The sequence below is a fragment of the Rhinopithecus roxellana genome, chromosome 14 (assembly GCF_007565055.1).
Source record: "Rhinopithecus roxellana isolate Shanxi Qingling chromosome 14, ASM756505v1, whole genome shotgun sequence".
Lineage (NCBI taxonomy): Eukaryota > Metazoa > Chordata > Mammalia > Primates > Cercopithecidae > Rhinopithecus > Rhinopithecus roxellana.
In genome coordinates, this window is record NC_044562.1 from 10565381 (window position 1) to 10585001 (window position 19621).

Consider the following 19621-nt stretch of genomic DNA (forward strand, 5'->3'; position numbering starts at 1 on the left):
ACTACATATAAAACACTGCTGAGAGGAATGAAAGAACACATGAATAAGTAGGAAGATACCTCACATTCAAGAATTTGGAGACTTCATCTTGTTGAGAAGACAGTACTACCCAAAGTGATCCATAGATTAAATGCAGTTCCTGTCAAAATCCCAACGATGTTATTTGAAGAAACAGAAAAACCCATTCTAAAATCCATCTGGAATCTGAAGGGAACCCAAATACAGCGAAAACAATCTTGAAAATGAAGAAGAAAGTTAGAGGACTCACAGTTCCTGATTTATTTCGAAAGTTACTATGAAACTACAGAATCAAAAACAGTGTGGGGCTGGGTGTGATGGCTCACACCTGTAATTCCAGTGTTTTGGGAGGCCGAGGCAGGAGGATTGCTTGAGACCCGGAGTTCAAGATCAGGCTGGGCAACATAGCAAGACCCCGTCTCTACAAAAGAAAAAAAAAAGTGGTGTAGTACTGACAATACAGACAGACATTGACCAATGGAATAGAATAGAGAGACTAGAAACAAACTCTTGTAAATATGGTACAATGATTTTTACAAGGGGGCCAAAACCAATCAGTGGAGAAAAGACAGTCTTTTCAACAAATGGTGATGAGAAAACTGGATACCCCCATGGAAAAGAAAGAAGTCAGACCTTTTCCTTATACCATCCACAAAAATTAATATAAAGTTGGTTCAAAGACATAGTGAGAGAGCTAAAACTAGAAAACTCTTAGAAGAAAACGGAAAAAATCTTCATGACATTAGAAATGGCAGTGATTTTGTTGGATATGATAACAAAAGCACAGGCAGCACAACAAATAAGTTGGACTTCATCAAAACTTAAAACTTTTGTGTATTAAAGGACACTGCCAAGAGAGTAAAAGGACAACCCACAGAATGTGAGAAAATGTTTGCGAATGAGATATATGATAAGAGATTAATATCCAGAATATATAAAGAACTCCTGCAACTCGGCAACAACAACAAAAAAAGCCAATTCGAAAATGGGCATAGAACTTGCACATTTCTCCAAAGAAAATATATAAATAACTAATAAGCACATTAAAATATTTTCTACATCACTAATCAGTATGGAAATTTGAGTCAGAGCCACAATGGGAGAGACTTATTCATACCCATCAAGTGGCTATTTTTAAAAAATAAAAGAGAAAGTAACAAATGTTGGCAAGGATGTGGAGAAACTGGAATTGTTATACTCTTTTAAAGGGAATGTAAAATAGTGTTGTCGCTGCAGGAAACAGTTTGACAGTTTCTCAAAAAGTTAAACATGGCTGGGTGCAGTGCCTCATGCCTGTAATCCGAGCACTTTGGGATGCTTGAGGCCAAGAGTTCGAGCCCAGCCTGGCCAACATGGCAAAACCCTATTTCTACTAAAAATACAAAAATTAGCCTGGCATGATTGTGCACCTTAGTCCCAGCTACTTGGAAGGCTGAGGCATGAGAATCGCTTGAACCCCAGGGGTGGAGATTGCAGTGAGCCTTGATCACACGTTTGCACTCCAGCCTAGGTGACAGAGTGAGACTGTATCTCAGAAAAAATAAAAAATATATAAATAGTTAAATATAGAATTAGCGTATGACCCAGCAATTTTACTCCTAGGTGTATACCAGGAAGAGTTGAAAGCAGAGACTGAAACAGATACTTACACACCAGTGTTCATGGCAGCATTATTCCAAACTGAAAAGGTGGAAAAATCCCAAATGTACATCAACACTTGAAGAAGTAAACAAAATAGTATTTACTTGCAGTGGAATATTTTTCAGCTTTAAAAAGGAATGAAATTGTGATATATTTTGCAACACGGATGAACCTTGAAAATACTATGGGTGAAACAAGCCAGAAACAAGAGGACAAATATTGTTATGATTCTGCTTATGCGATATATATGGAATAGGCAGATTCATAGAGACGGAAAGTAGGAGAGAGGGTGAGTGAAACAAGCCAGAAACAAGAGGACAAATACTGTTATGATTCTGCTTATGCAATATATATGGAATAGGCAGATTCATAGAGACGGAAAGTAGGAGAGAGGGTGAGTGAAATAAGCCAGAAACAAGAGGACAAATACTGTTATGATTCTGCTTATGTGAGATACATGGGATAGGCAGATTCATAGGGATGGAAAGTATTAATGGGAGAGAGGTTACTAGGGGTAATGGTGAGGGCAAGTGGGGAATGGTTTTTTTAAATGGGTATAGTTTCTGATAGTGACAAGTTCTGGAAATGGATAGTGGTGACAGTTGTACAACATGGTGAATATTTTTAATGGCACTGAATTTTATACTTAAAAGTAGTTAAAATGGCAAATTGTGTTATACTTTAAAAAAAGTAGAAGTGAGGCTGATGTCTGTGAAGTTGGGTCAGTGTACTGGAAATTCCCCATGTGGCTGGAGAACTTAGGCATTGAAAGTCATTTTGTGGTCAGGCACAGTGGCTTATACCTGTAATTCCAGCACTTTGGGAGGCCGAAGTTGGGCGGATCACCTGAGGTCAGGAGTTCGAGACCAGCCTGACCAACATGGAGAAATCCCATCTCTACTAAAAATACAAAATTAGCTGGGCGTGGTGGCGCATGCCTGTAATCCCAGCTACTCGGGAGGCTGAGGCAGGAGAATCGCTTGAACCTGGGAAGCTGAGGTTGCAGTGAGCCGAGATCGCACCATTGTGCTCCAGCCTGGGCAACAAGAGGGAAACTCTGTCTCAAAAAAAAAAAAAAAGTAATTTTGTGAATAAGCTAGAAGAAGTTGTTTAAGAGTGGGGTATCTGACTTACTGATCTCAGGTGACATTCCAGGTGAAATCTAGATGAGGTATGTATTCCTCAGTGAATCTGAACTTGGAAGATAGAGCAAAATTCAAATGCTAGCTTTGTCATTGTTTTAAATGTAATTTTGTTATATTACTAAAGCTTTCTGAACTTTTGTCTGTGTTATGTGTTATGTAAATATATAGTTAAATGGATAAGTAATGTATGCTAAAAAAAAAAAAAAAAAAAAAAAAAAGATGCCAGCACTGAGGTAGGAAGCTTAAAATGATAAAGAAGAAATATTTGAGAAAACATAGAGGTTGATGTCTAGAATTAAAGAAAGATGAAAGATCTCAGGTTGAAGAGGTTCGTATAGAATACAGTATAATTAAGAAAAACTCACACTTGTACACAGTACAGTGACATTACAGAGTCTAAAAGTGAACAAGTAACATTATGAAGGAACAAAATTGAGATTGACATCATACTTACCAATAGCAGTGTTGACTGCAAGAAGGTAATGGAATAATTTTTTTTTAAGTATTGGAGAAAGTATTGAAAGAAACTATGAACCTTGACATTTCTACCCATCCAACTATCATTCGAGTGAGGGCATGATTAAAATATTATCAAATATAGAAGGCCAAGGCCTTAGAAGATAAGCCATACAAAAGCCACATGGGAAACATTTTTGGAGAAAGAACTCAAATGAGTATTTGCAAATCTAGCAGATGCTACAAGACTTGTAATGTACACATGTAAGACATGTACATTTTTGAAATACCCAAGTAGAAGTTGTTGTCTTTAAAAAGTTAGCTAAGAATAAAACAAAACAAAACAAAACAAAAGTATGTCTATAAAACTTGATGGGAACTGGGTGGAGGGGAGATGAGAGGACATGAGGGCATGGTCAAGTTTTTGTCTTGATAAAAGGAAGTATACATGACAGATTTACTTATCTAAAAGAAAAAGCAAAGGACAAGTTGAAATAATAAATTTGTCAGTTAAAAGGCAGAGATTGATATGATAAACCAACTATATGTTCATTTTTAATAGGAAATACTGTAAATCACAATTTAGAATTCTACAGATGGGAGAGGCGTGGATGAGCAATTATGAAAATTGAGGATCCCAACAATACTTTTGCTTATGTGGATTATATCTACCAATAGTTACAGTATTAGAAGTTAAAACTGAAAAAATTTTAAATATTGATTAACTGATTAATCAGTAATTGATTAATGTCTCTTAATATAGGAACAACATACCCCTTTTATGTTAACATAATATAAAACATATTATAAAAATAACTATTTCCCAAAACAACAAAGAGCTTAGAAGAGTGGCCTTGTTTTAAGCACTTTTGCAAATCTATTTAATGTCTGGTTTAATAGAAGGTACTTGGATTCGCTTACCTGCTTCTGTGTTCACTGTGTTGCAATGTGATGTTTTGTTTCAGGTGTATGAGAAACCTAGAATCTCATGAATCTTTTGAAAGGCTCTTGGAAACCGTCGGTGATCTTGAGACCACACTTTGAGAACTGCTTTTTCCATACAAAGTGTCTTTGCTATTTATTACCCTACTATTTGGTGTCTTCTGTGTCATCACAGTAGTTTTCTTATGATCTCATATTCCCTCCTACCTCCCAGTTTTATTATTTCTTACCTTGCATTCTCTTCCAGTTTGACTGATTCTTCTCCATCAAGCCTTCATTGATTTTTCTAGTTTCTGTCTCTTCTCTAAAATCTGTTTGCAAGTGTGTAGTTTCACATATTTTGACTAAAGTACTCTTAAGTTTTTTGTGTTTTCTTTTTCCAATGACATTATGGCCCTTTTAAAGTAAGGACTCTAAAAATTGATGACAACACAAGAACTTATCCTTACACACAAATATTTGTACCTCAAAATAGGTAATTTTTGTTGGTTGATTGGAAGTAACACCCTCTAGGAAAACATATAGATCACAAATTTGTTTTTGGCCTTAAGTGATCTATTAGAAAACTGTAATGTCTTATCCATTATCTGCCACATGCTAATACTTTTGGTATTGCAAGTTCTCCTTTCTTCAAGAGATCTTGTGTAACTAAAACGTTCTTTTGTTCAGCCTTGTTGATCTTATAAGCCACTTATTGATTTACCTATTTTCTTGCCATTTCAGAAAAAAGCCAAAGGACAAGAGCTGTTTGATCAGATTATGTATCACCTGGACCTTATTGAAAGCGACTATTTTGGTCTGAGATTTATGGATTCAGCACAAGTAGCAGTGAGTAACTGTTTTTTGAAAGTTTTAGCATAAGGCGAAGAAACGGGAAATTTCAGATGATATACTAATTGCTATTAGGCTTCATATTCTTGATGTGTTATTTCCTGTGATACAAAGCTTTGACACCATTCCCTCTCCCCACCCCCTTGCTTTAGCATCACCTGAAGGACTTGTTTGAAAAAATGTGAGTTCTGGTCCTAATTTCCTAACCTGAATTACAAGAACAAAATTTTTGAGGATGGGGCTCTGGAATCTTTGTTTTTAAGAACTGTTGACTTGATTGTTGGGCACACAAGAATTTGAGAAACACTGTGTAATAGAAAGAATGCTAGATGGGAGTTTTGTGGGCTCTTGGGCAAACGATAGTAGTTTTTAATTTGCAAATCAAGGTGCGTACACTAGGATATCTCTAAGTTCCCTTTCAGATCTGTGATTCTGTAACTATAACTAGTGGTACTTCGACGTGCATTTCTGATGAGAGAACAGCATACATAATAGAGTAGAAAGTTGGAGGCTATTCAAATAACTGGTTACTATATTAGGATTTTACTGGAGAATATTTGAAAGAAAGTGGCGGATAAAAACATTGGGAGGTGGTTTAGTGATTGTATCATTCAAACTGAATGCCCAAAGTATTAAATAATAACTTAGCAGTATTTACTCTCAAATAATTGAGATTAGGTAGTCTTCAAGCAGGGAGGTTATATTTTCCTTCAGGAAGTTTGATGTAGAGATATGTAGGATTTGGAATGGACAGAGATTGAAGTCAGGAAAAGTTATTACAAATACTTTAGGATAAAAGTAATATTAAGGCCTGGACAGTAGGAGGCAGAGGAAGAGACCAGAGATGATAAGGGTGTCGTGGCATTAAGCCTTTTTTTCTAGAAGTTGTGTGTGTGTGTGTTTAGAGAGAAACTCCTACCTGGTTTTATAAAGCATCTGGGCTAAGTTTACAGCAGTTAATAATTTTAGCTGTCATTTTTTCCTGACAACCCTCCCCATCATGCCTCCAAATTAAGTAACCATGAGCATTTGGCAACAGGGCATCGGTTAGGCAAATTTTGGCATATCTTTGCAATTAATACTATGCAGCTTATTAAAAAACACGATTTTTGATCATGCGTGTTGGCTCACATCTGTAATCCCAGCTCTTTGGGAGACTGAGGCGGGAGGATTACTTGAGGTCAGGAGTTCAAGACCAGCCTGGCTAACATGGCAAAACCCTCTCTCTACTAAAAATACAAAAATTAGCCGGGTGTGGTGACGTGTCCCTGTAGTCCCAGCTACTAAGGAGACTAAGGTGGGAGAATCGCTTGAACCTGGAAGGCAGAGGTTGCGGTGAGCTGAGATTGTGCCACTGCACTCCAGCTTGGGTGACAGAGCAAGACCCTGTCTCAAAAAAAACCAAAAACAAAAAGGTGATTTTTTATTAAAAAAAAAAATTAGCTGGGTGTGGCGGTGCATGCCTGTAGTTCCAGCTGGCTGGGTGACTGAGGCTGAAGGATCCCTTGAGCCTGGAAACTTGGAGTTGGAGGCTGCAGTGAGCTGTGATTGTACCAATGCACTCCCAACCTGGGTGACAAAGTGTGAGACCCTATTTCTAAAACAAAACAAAATTGTGATTTTTAAGTATTAGTATACTAATTGAAATGGAGTGGTAGAAGTAGTCATAAAGGATTATAAAGCAATATAATTGAATTTTTCTATTTAAAAAAAAATCTGGGCTAGGAGCAGTGGCTCATGCCTGTAATCCCAGTACTTTGGGAGGCTGAGGAGGGAGGATCACTTGAAGCCATGAGTTTGAGACCAGCCTGGGCAATATTGCAAGACCCTGTCTCTACAAAAATAAACAAATTAGGCATGGTGGTGCATGCCTGTAGTCCTGGCTACTTGGGAGGTGGGAGGATCTCATGAGCCCAGGAGTTCAAGGTTGCAGTAAGCTATGGTCATGCCACTGCACTCTAGTCTGAGTAACAGAGCAAGACCCTGTCTCTTAAAAAAAAAAAAAGGGGGAAATATGGACATGCATATACATGAAAAACTTGTGAAGCTATTTTTCATAGTTTTGGAGTTTCTGATCTCTTGGTGATGTTACTGTAGGAGATGTTACTTTTATTTTTCTTTCTAATGTTCTTAATTCTCTTTTATTAGATTAAATTCACTAACAGTAGAGAATGAGTCTTTTTTTTTTTTTTTTTGAGATGGAGTCTCGCTCTGTCTCCCAGGCTGGAGTGCAGTGGCCGGATCTCAGCTCACTGCAAGCTCCGCCTCCCGGGTTCTCGCCATTCTCCTGCCTCAGCCTCCCGAGTAGCTGGGACTACAGGCGCCCGCCACCTCGCCTGGCTAGTTTTTTGTGTTTTTTAGTAGAGACGGGGTTTCACCTTGTTAGCCAGGATGGTCTTGATCTCCTGACCTCGTGATCTGCCGATCTCGGCCTCCCAAACTGCTGGGATTACAGGTGTGAGCCACCGTGCCCGGCCGAGAATGAGTCTTACGTACCTCTGTCCAGCAGGTAGTAGGCACACAAAACATTTGTTGAATTTAATTCTGGACTTCTATTTAGTTTGATAAAATCTTGGTTGCCTGTTAATTTTAATATCATTCAGCTTTCACTTCTAGAATAATAGTAAAGCTGTACAATCAGGTGAATAAATAGATGGTATTAAGGATAGACAATCTATGACTTCCTGTTTTTTGAGGCAGTGTAAGAAAAGAAAGCAAAAGTGTGCCAAAGTTAGGTTTGAGGTACTTACTATTTAAGTAATTGTGGAAAGAAATATGCAGTCATTACTAAGTTGTATTATTAGCTCTTTGCTAATATCAGCAATTACTGAATTCCATATTGATATTTTTTCTCTCATTTGATACACATATAGTGTCTTTCTTGTCATGATAATAAATTTTTGGTAAAGTCAGAATTAGGATATTTAATCCCTACTCTTTAGTTCTAGTTTATTCCTTCCAGTAACCAGAAATCTAGACATTAAAATTAAACTTACAGGCTTACTTTTATTTCATTTCATTTTTGCTTCACTGAAACACTCTATGAGTTGAGCTGGAAGAACAGTTAGTAGATTAAAGATATTAAAAATGAACTGCAGATAAGCTAAACTTTTCAAGTTCTCACTCAGTTGATTCCATGATAGTCTCATGACATAAGCAAACAAAGAATCACCTTGTTGTGTGGCCATACTCAACCTCAGAATGAAATGAAACCAAAGTGGGGTGAGGGGCAGTTTACATGCTATAACTTCACATTCAGCATATGGCATGTCCATATATGTAAAACGAATGTGCCAAATTTTAGTTTATTGGTCACTAAAGATCAGTCTGAAACGTCTATGACTATAGAATTATGGAGCCATCCTGGAGATAACCCAAATTAGTAAATTGATGAAGCCAAAGTTCACTTTTCTTATGCAGACATATAACCTGAGCTCTATTTTTTAAGTTGTTACTTTTTGTTAGACTGGGTTATTCTGTGTTCATGCACACACTTAATTTCATAGCTGAGACAATCTCACGTTTACAGAGAGTTGCAGGGATGGTGTAAATGACCGTTTTTCTGGGGCCATGTGAGAGAGAGTCATAGCTAAGATGTTCCATCACACCTGAACTCTTCAGTGTATGTTTCCTGTAAGCAGGCACACTTCATAACTCAAGACAGCCATCAAAACCAGGAAATTAACACTATGATAGTACCACCGTCTTATCTCCTTAGGCTGTATTCAGACAATGCTAATTGTTTCTAGTATGTTCTTTATACCCAAAAGATCCAGCAGAATCATGCTTTGCATTTTTTTTTTTTTTTTTTTTTTAAAGACTGAGAATGCTCTGTTGCCCAGGCTGGAGTGCCGTGGCGTGGTTTTAGCTCACTGCAACCTCCACCTCCTGGACTGAAGCGATTCTTCTTTCTCAGCCTCCCGAGTAGCTGGGACTACAGGCGTGCGCCACTATGCCCAGCTAATTGTTGTATTTTTAGTAGAGACAGGGTTTCACCACATTGGCCAGGATGGTCTTGAACTCCTGACCTTGTGATCTGCCTCCTTGGCCTCCCAAAGTGCTGGGACTACAGGCGTGAGCCACTGCGCCCGCAAAACCACTGCTTTGCATTTAGTTTTCATGTTTCTTTAGTTGCCTTCAACCTGGAATACTGTGGTTTCCTCAGTCTTGCCTTGACTTTCATGACTTTGAAGCTCTTGAAGATACAAGACAGTTATTTTGTATATTGTCCCTCAATTTGGGTTTGTCTCATGTTCCCTCATAAAGTAGATTAATCTTGGTACCTTTGGCAGGAAAATAACCAAAGTGATCTTGTGTTTCATTCTGTCCTATTGGGTGTCATGTAATTTGATGTGGTCCCATTACTAGTGATACTAAATTTGATCCCTTAAGATGGTGTCTGCCAGGCCTCATCACTATGAAGTTTTACTCTTTTTTCCCTTTATCATTAGCTATTTTGTGGGCAGTTACATTGAGACTGTTCCTCATCAAACTTTCTATTTATTTATGAACTAATAGATTCCTGTTTTGTTCAGTGGGTTATATCTGTTACTGTCATTTATTTTGTTGCTGAAATTTTCCCAAGATTGGTCAATGGGAACTGCTTCAGGATGGCTTCTATGTTCATTTAACATGACCCCTTCATTCTTTGAGCTCTACCTTACTTTCTGGCTTATGAAGGTATGCCATGTTCATCTTGCATTGCCTCTTTAATTAGCCAATTCTCCAATGAGTCTTGTGGGCAGATTTAGGGAATATGTGTTTATGTTTATTTCTCCATATCTCTGTCTCCCTCTGTCTCTCTGTCTCTGTCTCTCTATCTCTAAAGAATACCATGAATACCATGACTTCAACACCCATAAATAGTTGAAATTCCAGACTAACACTCCAGGGCTTGTAGTTTTATTTCTCTTTCGGCATCTGTAGTTCTCTTCTACAGAAACCAGGCTATGATGATCACAACTAGGTTTGCTCTATTGATCACTCAGCATGTATGGGACCAGTCTCTAGCCTTTCGCCGTGTAGATGCTGGTCTTTCTCAGACAACCTGATTATTTGTAGACTGAGTTACTATTTTTTATTTTTATTTTTTGCTGTTTCTTTGATCTTAGATGGACTGAATTATTTGGAAAAAGGAAGGGATTGTGAAACTTGTCAACTTACAAATACACAGTGATACATAAAACACTCCTTTGACAATAGTATTGAAGAGTTATTACGTCAGAGATTTGGTTTGGAGTAGGAGGCTTAAAGAGAAGAGAGAAGGCATGCTTAAGTAAAAGAAGGAGTTGGTTTTAGTTAGCATGACGGTGTCATTTTTTTCTGTAAAGTAGGCCACTTAAAAAAAAAATGAGATACAATTTACATACCATAAAGTTCACCATTTTACATTGTACAATTCAGAGTTTTCAGTATATTTGGAATTGTGCAGCCATCATCACTAATTCCAGAACATCATAATCACCCCTAAAGAAACCCTCTTACACATTACCGGTTATTCCCCATTTACCCCTCTCCACAGCCTCTGGCAAACACTGTCTGTGGATTTGCCTATTTTGAAAATTTCATTTGAATGGAATCATGTAATAGGTGGCCTTTGGAATCTGGAAATGTACTTAGCATAATGTTTTCATGGTTCATCCATGTTGTAGCATATCTTAGTACTTGATTCCTTTTTATTGCTGAATAATATTCTGTTTTATGGATATATCACATTTTGTTTACTCATCTATCGATGGACATTTGGAGTATTTCTACTATTTGGCTGTTACAAATAATGCTGCTCTGAAGGCTGGGCATGATGGTCTGTAATCCCAACACTTTGGGAGGCTGAGGTGGATAGATTGAGCCCAGGAGTTCAAGACCAGCCTGGGCAACATGGCATAACCCTGTATCTACAACATACAAAAATTAGCCAGGTGTGGTGGTGTGTGCCTGTAGTTCCAGCTACTCAGTAGGTTCAGGTAGGAGGATTGCTTGTGCCAAACTTTTCCAGTGATGGCACCATTCCACACTCCCTACTAGCAATGTATGAGGATTCCTGTTTCTCCATATCCTCACCAACTTGTGATTTCCCCTTTTTGGTTTAGCCATCCTAGTTGATATGAAGTGGTGTCTCATTGTGGTTTTGATTTGCATTTCCCTAATGACTAATGATGTTGAGCATCTTTTCATGTGGTTATTTGCCATTTGTGTATCTTCTTTGGAGAAATGACTATTCAAATCCTTTGCCTGATTTTTAGTGGGTTATTTACCTTTTTGCTGTCGAGTTGTAAGAGGTCTTTATATTCTCTGGGTGCTCATCCCTTGTCAGATACATTTGCAAATTTTTCCCCCTACTTTTCACTTTTTTCCCCCCACTTTCTTGGTAGTGTCCTTTGCACAAAAGTTTTACATTGTGATGAAATCCAGTGTACCTACTTTGGTTGCTAATGCTGTTTGTGTTATATCTCTGAAACGATTGCCTATTCTGAAGTCACAAAGATTTACACGTTTTCTTCTAAAAGTTTTTTTTTTTTTTGAGACAGGGTCTTACTCTGTCACCAGGCTGGAGTGCAGTGGCGCAATCTCGGCTCACTGCAACTTCCGCCGCCTGGTTCAAGTGATTCTCCTGCCTCAGCCTCTGAAGTAGCTGGGACAACCGGCATCTGATTCATTTAGAGTTAATTTTTGTATATGCTATGAAGTTGGGGTCCAGCTTCATTCTTTAGCATGTGAATATCCAGTGATCGTAACACCACTTGTTAAAATGACTATTCTTTCCCTATTGAAGGGTCTTGTTGCATACTTGTTGGAAATCTATTTACTATAGGCTATGGATATGTGGGTTTATTTCTGGATTCCCTCTTCTGATACACACACACACACACACACACACACGTGTGTGTGTGTGTATATATATATATGTTTTTTGTTTGTTTGTTTGTTTTTTTGAAACGGAGTTTCACTTTTGTTGCCCAGGCTAGAGGGGTGCAATGGCACGACCTTGGCCCACTGGGACCTCTGCCTCCCGGGTCCAAGCGATTCTCCTGCCTCAGCCTCCCAAGCAGCTGGGACTATAGGCATGAGCCACCACACCCAGCTAATTTTGCACCTTTAGCAGAGACGGGGTTTGTTCATGTTGGCAGGGTGGTCTCGAACTCCCGACCTCAGGTGATCCGCCCCCCTCAGCCTCCCAAAGTGCTAGGCGTGAGCTACTGCACCCGGCCTGTTCCATTGATCTTTATGTTGATCCTTATGCCAGTACCACAGTATCTCGATTATGGTAACTGTAGTAAGTCTTAAAATTGGGAAGTGTGAGTTCTCGAGGTGTCTTCTTTTTTCAGTTCTTTTGGTTATTCTGGGTCCCTTGCATTTCCATATAAATCTTAGCGTCAGCTTATCCATTTATGCAAAAAAGGCAGTTGGAATTTTGGTAGGGATTGCATTGAATCTGTGTATCAGTTTGGGGAATATTGCCATTTTAACAATGTAAAGTCTTCTGACCCATGAACATGGAATGTCTTTCTATGTATTAGGTTTTTACTTTTTTAAAACAATGTTTTATGGTTTCAGTTTATAGAAATCTCACTTCCTTGGTTAAATTTATTCCTAAGCATTTTATTCCTTTGATACTATTTTAAGTGGAATTGTTTTCATATTTTCATTTTTGGATTGTTCGTTGTTAGCATATAGAACTCCAACTGATTTTTGCATATTTATGAAAGGTCGTTTGGTTTTGTCAATTGCTTTTTCTGCATCTATTGAAAGGATGATGTGAGATTTAAAAAAAAAATGTGTTTATATGGTATGGTATGTTGATTAAAAAAAATTTTTTTTTTTTAATGTTGAACCAACTTTGGATTTTTGGGATAAATCCTACTTAGTCATGGTTTATAATCCTTTTTTTTGAAATGGAGTCTTGCTCTGTTGCCCAGGCTGGAGTGCAGTGGCACGATCTTGGCTCACTGCACCATTGCCTCCTGGTTCAAGCGATTCTCCCACCTCAGCCTCCCAAGGAAATGGGACAACAGGCATGCACCACTGTGCCTGCTAGTTTTTGTATTTTAGTAGAGATGGGATTTCGCCGTGTTGTCCAGGCTGGTCTTGAATTCCCGTACACAAGCGATTCTTTTGCCTCAGCCTCCCAAAGTGTTGGGATTACAGGCGGGAGCCACCACACCTGACCATATAATCCTGTTGCTTGGTTTGGTTTGCCAGTATTTGGTGAGTATTTTGGTTCTGTATTCATAAAGGACATTAGTCTGTAGTTTTCTTGTGATTTTTTTTTTTTTTTTTTTTTTTTCTGGTTTGGGTGTCAGGATAATGCTGGTCTTATAGAACGAGGTGGGAAAACCATCCCTCCTCTTGTGTTTTTTTGGAAAATCTTGTGAAGGATTAGTGTTAATTCTTTCAACGTTTGGTAGAATTCGTCATTGAAACCATCTGGTTCTGGGCTTTTGTTTGTGGGAAGTTTTTAATTATTGACTCATTCACTTGTTACAGGCGTATTCAGATTTTCTTTTCTTTCCCTTTTGAGACAGGGTCTCACTTTGTCACCCAGGCTGGAGTGTAGTGACACCATCACAGCTCACTGCAGCCTCGACCTCCCAGGCTCAAGCAGTCCTCCCATGTCAGCCTCCTGAGTAGCGGGGACTATAGGCATGCACCACACCTGGCTAATTCTTTATTTTTTTGTAGAGATGGGGGCTCACTATATTGCCCAGACAGGACTCGAACTCCTGGATGCAAGTGATCCTCCTTAGCCTCATAAAGTTCTGGGATTGCAGGCGTGAGCCACCACGTCTGGCTGTGTTTTCTGTTTGTTTTCTGTCAGTTTTTCAACTAGGCCACTTTAGAGAGTAAAAGGGGAACTTAATGAATGAGGGATTGGGATAGGCACAAGCTGCCAGTATTATTCTGGTAAACCAGAATATATGGTCATCTTTGTTTCAGTGGACTGCAGAATACTACCCCATCGTCTATTTTAAAATCTAAACTTACTTTAATATCCTTTTATATAGTCCAGTGATGATCTTAAACTTCGAGTTGTGAAATCTATGGACTCTTTCCCTAGAAAAATGCACATACACATAACATTTTATCTATATGTAGTAATTCAGATATCCCTGAAGCCCAACTATGAATTCTCCAATTTAGTAACACTTCTTTAGCAAATGAATAACCTATAGCTTAAGGGAAGATGGATAATGGTATAAATTTGTGAGTTTTTCTCTTTGAATCTTTAAGACAGTTATGCTATCAAACATATATAATCTTTTTTTTTTTTTGCTGTTGGTACAACTTTGTTATTAAGTCTCACTGTATAACTAAACAAAGATTTTTGTGGTAATATATTCTTTCTTGATGAAGGCTTAGGGAAACACTTTTTTTTTTTTTTTTTTTTTTTTGCTGTCATAAAAATAGTATGTATAGCAAAGTAACCCATGACAGGAGCACTGCCAATATTACTGGTTAAAAAAGTGACAATTTTGGGTAGTTTCTTGTATGCAAGACTTTCCACAGTAGAAGTAATGTATTTTTAAGCCAGACAGTAAGGAATCTTTCTTTTGATATTGAGTGGTTTTAGGTTGGTACAGTAAGACTTTGCAAAATAATTGGAGAATTAACTGTACCAATTTCCTGGAGAACATGTTTGATACATTTTGAAGGAACAATTTTCAGTCTTAAAATCAAGTGTTACATGGACGACCAGGCGGGAGAGCAAAAGAAGGGAAGCAAGTTGGTATGCAAATTAAAGATTTTACATGGTTATTTACTTCCAAGAAATATGGCTTCTCCCATTTAAAAAAAAAAATTATGCTACATGCTTGTTATGTTTTGTATTTTATTTTATTTTATTTTTAAATAAAAGAAGCAGGGTTTTGCTGTCTGTGTCTGCCCAGGCTGGAGTGCAGTGGCATGATCAGAGCTCACTGTAGCCTTGAACCCCTGGGCTCAAGTGATCTGCCCACCTCAGCCTCCCAGGTAGGTAGGACTATAGGTGTGCACCACCATGCCTGCCTAATTTAAAAAATAATAATTTTGTAGAGACTGCCCAGGCTGTTCTGGAACTCCTGGCCTCAGGTGATCCTCTTGCTTTGGCCTTCTAAGGTGTTGGGATTACAGGTGTGGGTCACTGTGCCCAGCCCTTTTCTCATTTTTGATAGGGATGGAGACAGAGAAATATAGATAGCGTGATGATAAGTCATAGCTGATATCCAGCAGACTGTAGAGGATCAGAAAGGATTGGTGGAGGGGTGTGGTGAAGTGGGAAGCATATTACCTTTACCTGCAAAAGGGGTAATAGAGCAACTACCACTTAGCTCCAGGCATTTGCTGTTGAATAGGTTTGTTGTGCCAGCATTGCTGGATCTTCAAGTATTTCAAGAGAAGCTGAAATGCAGATTTCTAGGTTAAATTGTCTATTTTTTAAAAAGTTGTTAAACGTATTTTTAGAAATAGTGTAGCTGATGGAGGAAATCAAAGAAGATGAAAGTAAATGGAAAGACATTCTACATTGAGTGGAAGACTCAACAAAGTAAAGATACGATACCAGTTCTCCCCAAATTAATATACAGGTTTAATGCAGTTTTTCTCAAAATTCCAGTAAGATATTTTGTAGATATAGATAAGATTATTCTAAAATTTATGTGGAAAGACAGAGGAACTAGAATGGGTAAAGTAATTTTGAAAAAGGGGAATAAAATGGGAGGAATCACACTACCCAATTTCAAGACTTAGCTTTCATAATCAAGACTGTGTGGTGTTGGCAAAGCGACAGACGTGTAGATCAATGGAAAGAAATAACCCTACACAAATATTACCTCTAATTTTTGTCAAAGGTGCCAAAGTAATTCAATGGAAGAGTAGTTTTAATAATGGTGCTGGATTAGAACCTGTGGAAAAAGGCAAAAAAAAAAAAAAAAAAAAAAAAAGGATGGAGCAGCTGTATATCTGTAAGACAAAAAACCTTGACCTAAAGTGTAAAACTATAAAACTTAGAGACAAACAGGAGAAAATCTGTGGGACCTAGAGATTAGGGAAGAGTTGTTAGTAAACCTGATACCAAAAGGATGATTTTTTAAAAAAGATAAAGTGAACTTCATGAAAAATTAAAACCTTTTGCTTTGGGAAAGACCCTGTTAATAGAACGAGAAGCTAAGCTACAGACTGGGAGAAAATATTTGTATATTGCACATCTGACCAGGAACTCATGTCTAGCCATATATACACAATGCCCAGCTGGGCACAGTGGCTCACGCCTGTAATCCCAGCACTTTGGGAGGCCAAGGCAGGAGGATCACTTGAGCCCAGGAGTTTGAGACTAGCCTGGGCAACATAGTGAGACCTTGTCTCTACAAAAAAAAAAAAGAAAAAAAAAATTAGTTTGGTGTTGTGGCTACTTGGGAGACTGGGCAGGAGGATCGCTTAAGCCTGGGAGGTGGAGGCTGCCATGAGCTGTGACAGCCACTGCACCTCAAACCTGGGCGACAGAGCGAAACCATGTCTCCACCAAAAACAAAACAAGTTCTTCAGCTCAACAATTAGAAAGCAAACAATCTAATTCGAAAATGAACAAAAGACATTAAGAGACATTTCACCTCAGAGGATATACAGATGACAAATTCGTGAAAAAATGTTAGACTAGTCATCAGGGAAGTGCCAATTAAGACCTCAATGAGATATTTTCACTATACATCTATTAAAACAGCTGAAGTAAAACATAGTGACAACTCTAAATTTTGGTGAGAATGTGCAGAAACGGGATCTCTCATAACATTGTTGGTGTTGGGATAGTAAAGTGATATCGCTACTCTGGAATATAATTTGGCAGTTTATTTGGAAAAATAAACATGTATTAAACCATATGACTCAGCAGTTGTATGCCTGACCATTTATCCGATAGAGATGAAGACTTATTTCCACAGAAAAACTTGGGCATGATTGTTCATAGCATCTTTATTTGTAGTAGCAAAAAACTTGAAACAACCACAATGTCCTACAGTAAGTCAATGATTAAACAGTGGCACAATCATACCATGTAATACTACTCAGCAATAAAAAGAAGAAACTATTGATATGCAACAACTTGGATGGATTTCAGAGGGCATTATGCCGAATAGGAAATAAAGCCAATATCAAAAGGTTATATATTATATGATTCTATTTATGTAACATTCTTGAAATGACAGTTACAGAGATTGAGATCAAATTAATGGTTGCTAAGGGTAAGGGATATTGGAGTTGGGGGAGTGGTGACTATAAATGAGTAATATGAGAGAATTCTTTGTGATAATGGGATATTTCTATATCTTGATTATGGTATTAGGATAGGAATCTAAATGTGATAAAATGACACAGAACTATACATGCGCATTATACCAACGTTAGTTTACTGATTCTAATCTTGTACTGTAGTTATGTTAAAATGTAAGCATTGGCAGAAGTGTACACAGGACCAGACCTCTCCTTGCTATCATTCCAACTTTGTGTGAATCTCTAATTATTTCGTAATAAAACCTTAAAAAATAAACATCGTGTGGTACAAACAAACCATGTCTCGGGAGCAAAATTTAATCCTCAAACATACGTATTTGTGCTTGGTGAAGTTTGAAAAGGTTAAATTTAGAGATTAGAATTTTAACTGGTTCAGTGAAGTGTTTTTTTTTTTTTTTTTGAGAAGGAGTCTCACTCTGTTGCCCAGGCTGGAGAGCAGTGGCACAATCTTGGCTCACTACAGCCTCCGCCTTCTGGGTTCAAGCAATTGTCCTGTCTAAATCCCTCAGGTAGCCAGGACTACAGGCATGCACCGCCACGCCTGGCTTTTTGTATTTTTTTTTTTTTAAGTAGATACAGGGTTTCACCACGTTGGCTGGGCTGGTCTCGAACTCCTGACCTCAGGTGATCTGCCCACCTCATCCTCCCAAAGTGTTGGGTTACAGGCATGAGCCACTGCACCCGACCCATTCAGTGAAGTTTTTAAAGAAAAATAAGTTACTTTATTTATTATTTACTTTATGGTAGGTATCATGCATCAGGTGTATCTTGTATAACATGATACTGCACACTATGCTTTTAGAAAAGGGAAACAGCATTTCTAATAAATACTTAAGAAGGAATTTTAAGATGTCAGTATTAATTATGTTTTGTCTTTTTCTTAAATTGATTGGAAAGCTTGTTTATGTTCTATAATTTTTTTTTCAAAACTTCCTTGGTTCTTGATGTAAGCATGGGTAGACAGATGGTCCAACATGTGGCACCTGTGGAGAACAGAGCTGGTAGTTGCTCACTAGCTCTCCATTTTTTATTTTTTATACTGAATTTTGATTTTTTGAGATCCCTAGATTAATAAGCATTTCTAATAAAGAGAAGGTGATGACAAGTATGCCTACTATTACCATTGCTACTTAATTTCATAGAAGTACCAGCAAATGCGTTTATGGAAGAGAAAATTAAAAAGAAGGAAACAAAATTATCAGGGCAGATGACTGCATTGTATTCAGGGATTCAACTGAGAACACAATAGGATTCAGTAAGATAATGGGAGGTGAAAAACGTAGAAATAAATAACATGTTAAATGTATATATCTGTATATTGTAACGCATATTTGCTGAACAAGGAAGAACTAAAAAGTTGAGGGCGTAAGTCTAGAGAAGGATGACCTTGTTGAATTTTTCAGGAAAACTCGTGATCTTACAGCTGCTCAATAATGATTGTTTATAATTTATGGCTAATAATATTCTGAAGTTGATCATCTTTGTAAATCCTTGTCAGTATTCTGGATTTTAAAAACATTAAAATAGAAGGAATGGAATCATCATGTCAAAGAGATAGACTTTAAAGCTGTTTGATTATATTTACAAATTAAAATTATCAGTGTATGAAAGTAACGGTATGTTTTCTTTTATCTAGATACTGTTGTTTTGCTTCAGTTAATATTTATTGCTACATTATAAAATGCTATATTATGAATATTCAATAATTCATTTAAAGAAATGTAGGTATAATTCATTTTATTTGTTCAATAATTATGGGGTTTGAGGCAATAGTTTTTTGATTTGATCCTCAGAAAAATCTCCTGTGAAGAATAAAAGGTTTAAGTGAGGTCTAGTGATTTCTAGAGACTGGATTTGAATTTATGTATTTTGATTCTTAAGTTTAAGATATGGACTGAATACCACAGAGAATTTTGTTTAAAAATAGTGATGAGGAGTGTGGGAAATAAGATCATACAAGGCTCTGATGAACTTTTACTGGGTTCTAAAAATGTGTTTAGCTGTTTTAAAATACAGGGTATTTTGAAGTGGTCAGAATGTGAGTTCAAAATCGATACATGTGTGAGCAGTAATAAAAAAATAAGTGGGCTGGATGTGGTGGCTCACAGCTGTAATCCTAGTACTGTGGGAGGCTGAGGTGGGCAGATCATCTGAGGTCAGGAGTTCAGGACTAGCCTGGCCAACGTGGTGAAAACCTGTCTCCACTAAAAATAAAAAAAAAAAAATTAGCCAGGCATGATGGCTCACACCTATAGTCCCAGCTACTTGGGAGGCTGAGGCATGAGAATTGCTTAAACCAGGGAGGCGGAGGTTGCAGTGAGTCAAGATCG

General features: G+C 37.8%; 1 protein-coding gene across 2 annotated transcripts in view; it reads left to right on the forward strand.

The window, feature by feature from the left end:
• The window catches only part of EPB41L5 (erythrocyte membrane protein band 4.1 like 5), a 174884-nt gene that overhangs the window by 23502 nt on the left and 131761 nt on the right, over positions 1–19621 (forward strand). For both annotated transcript variants that reach the window (XM_030916732.1, XM_010376442.2), the window contains exon 3: positions 4926–5030. In XM_030916732.1, the coding sequence (XP_030772592.1) occupies positions 4926–5030 (105 nt within the window). The remainder of the gene's footprint in view (positions 1–4925; positions 5031–19621) is intronic.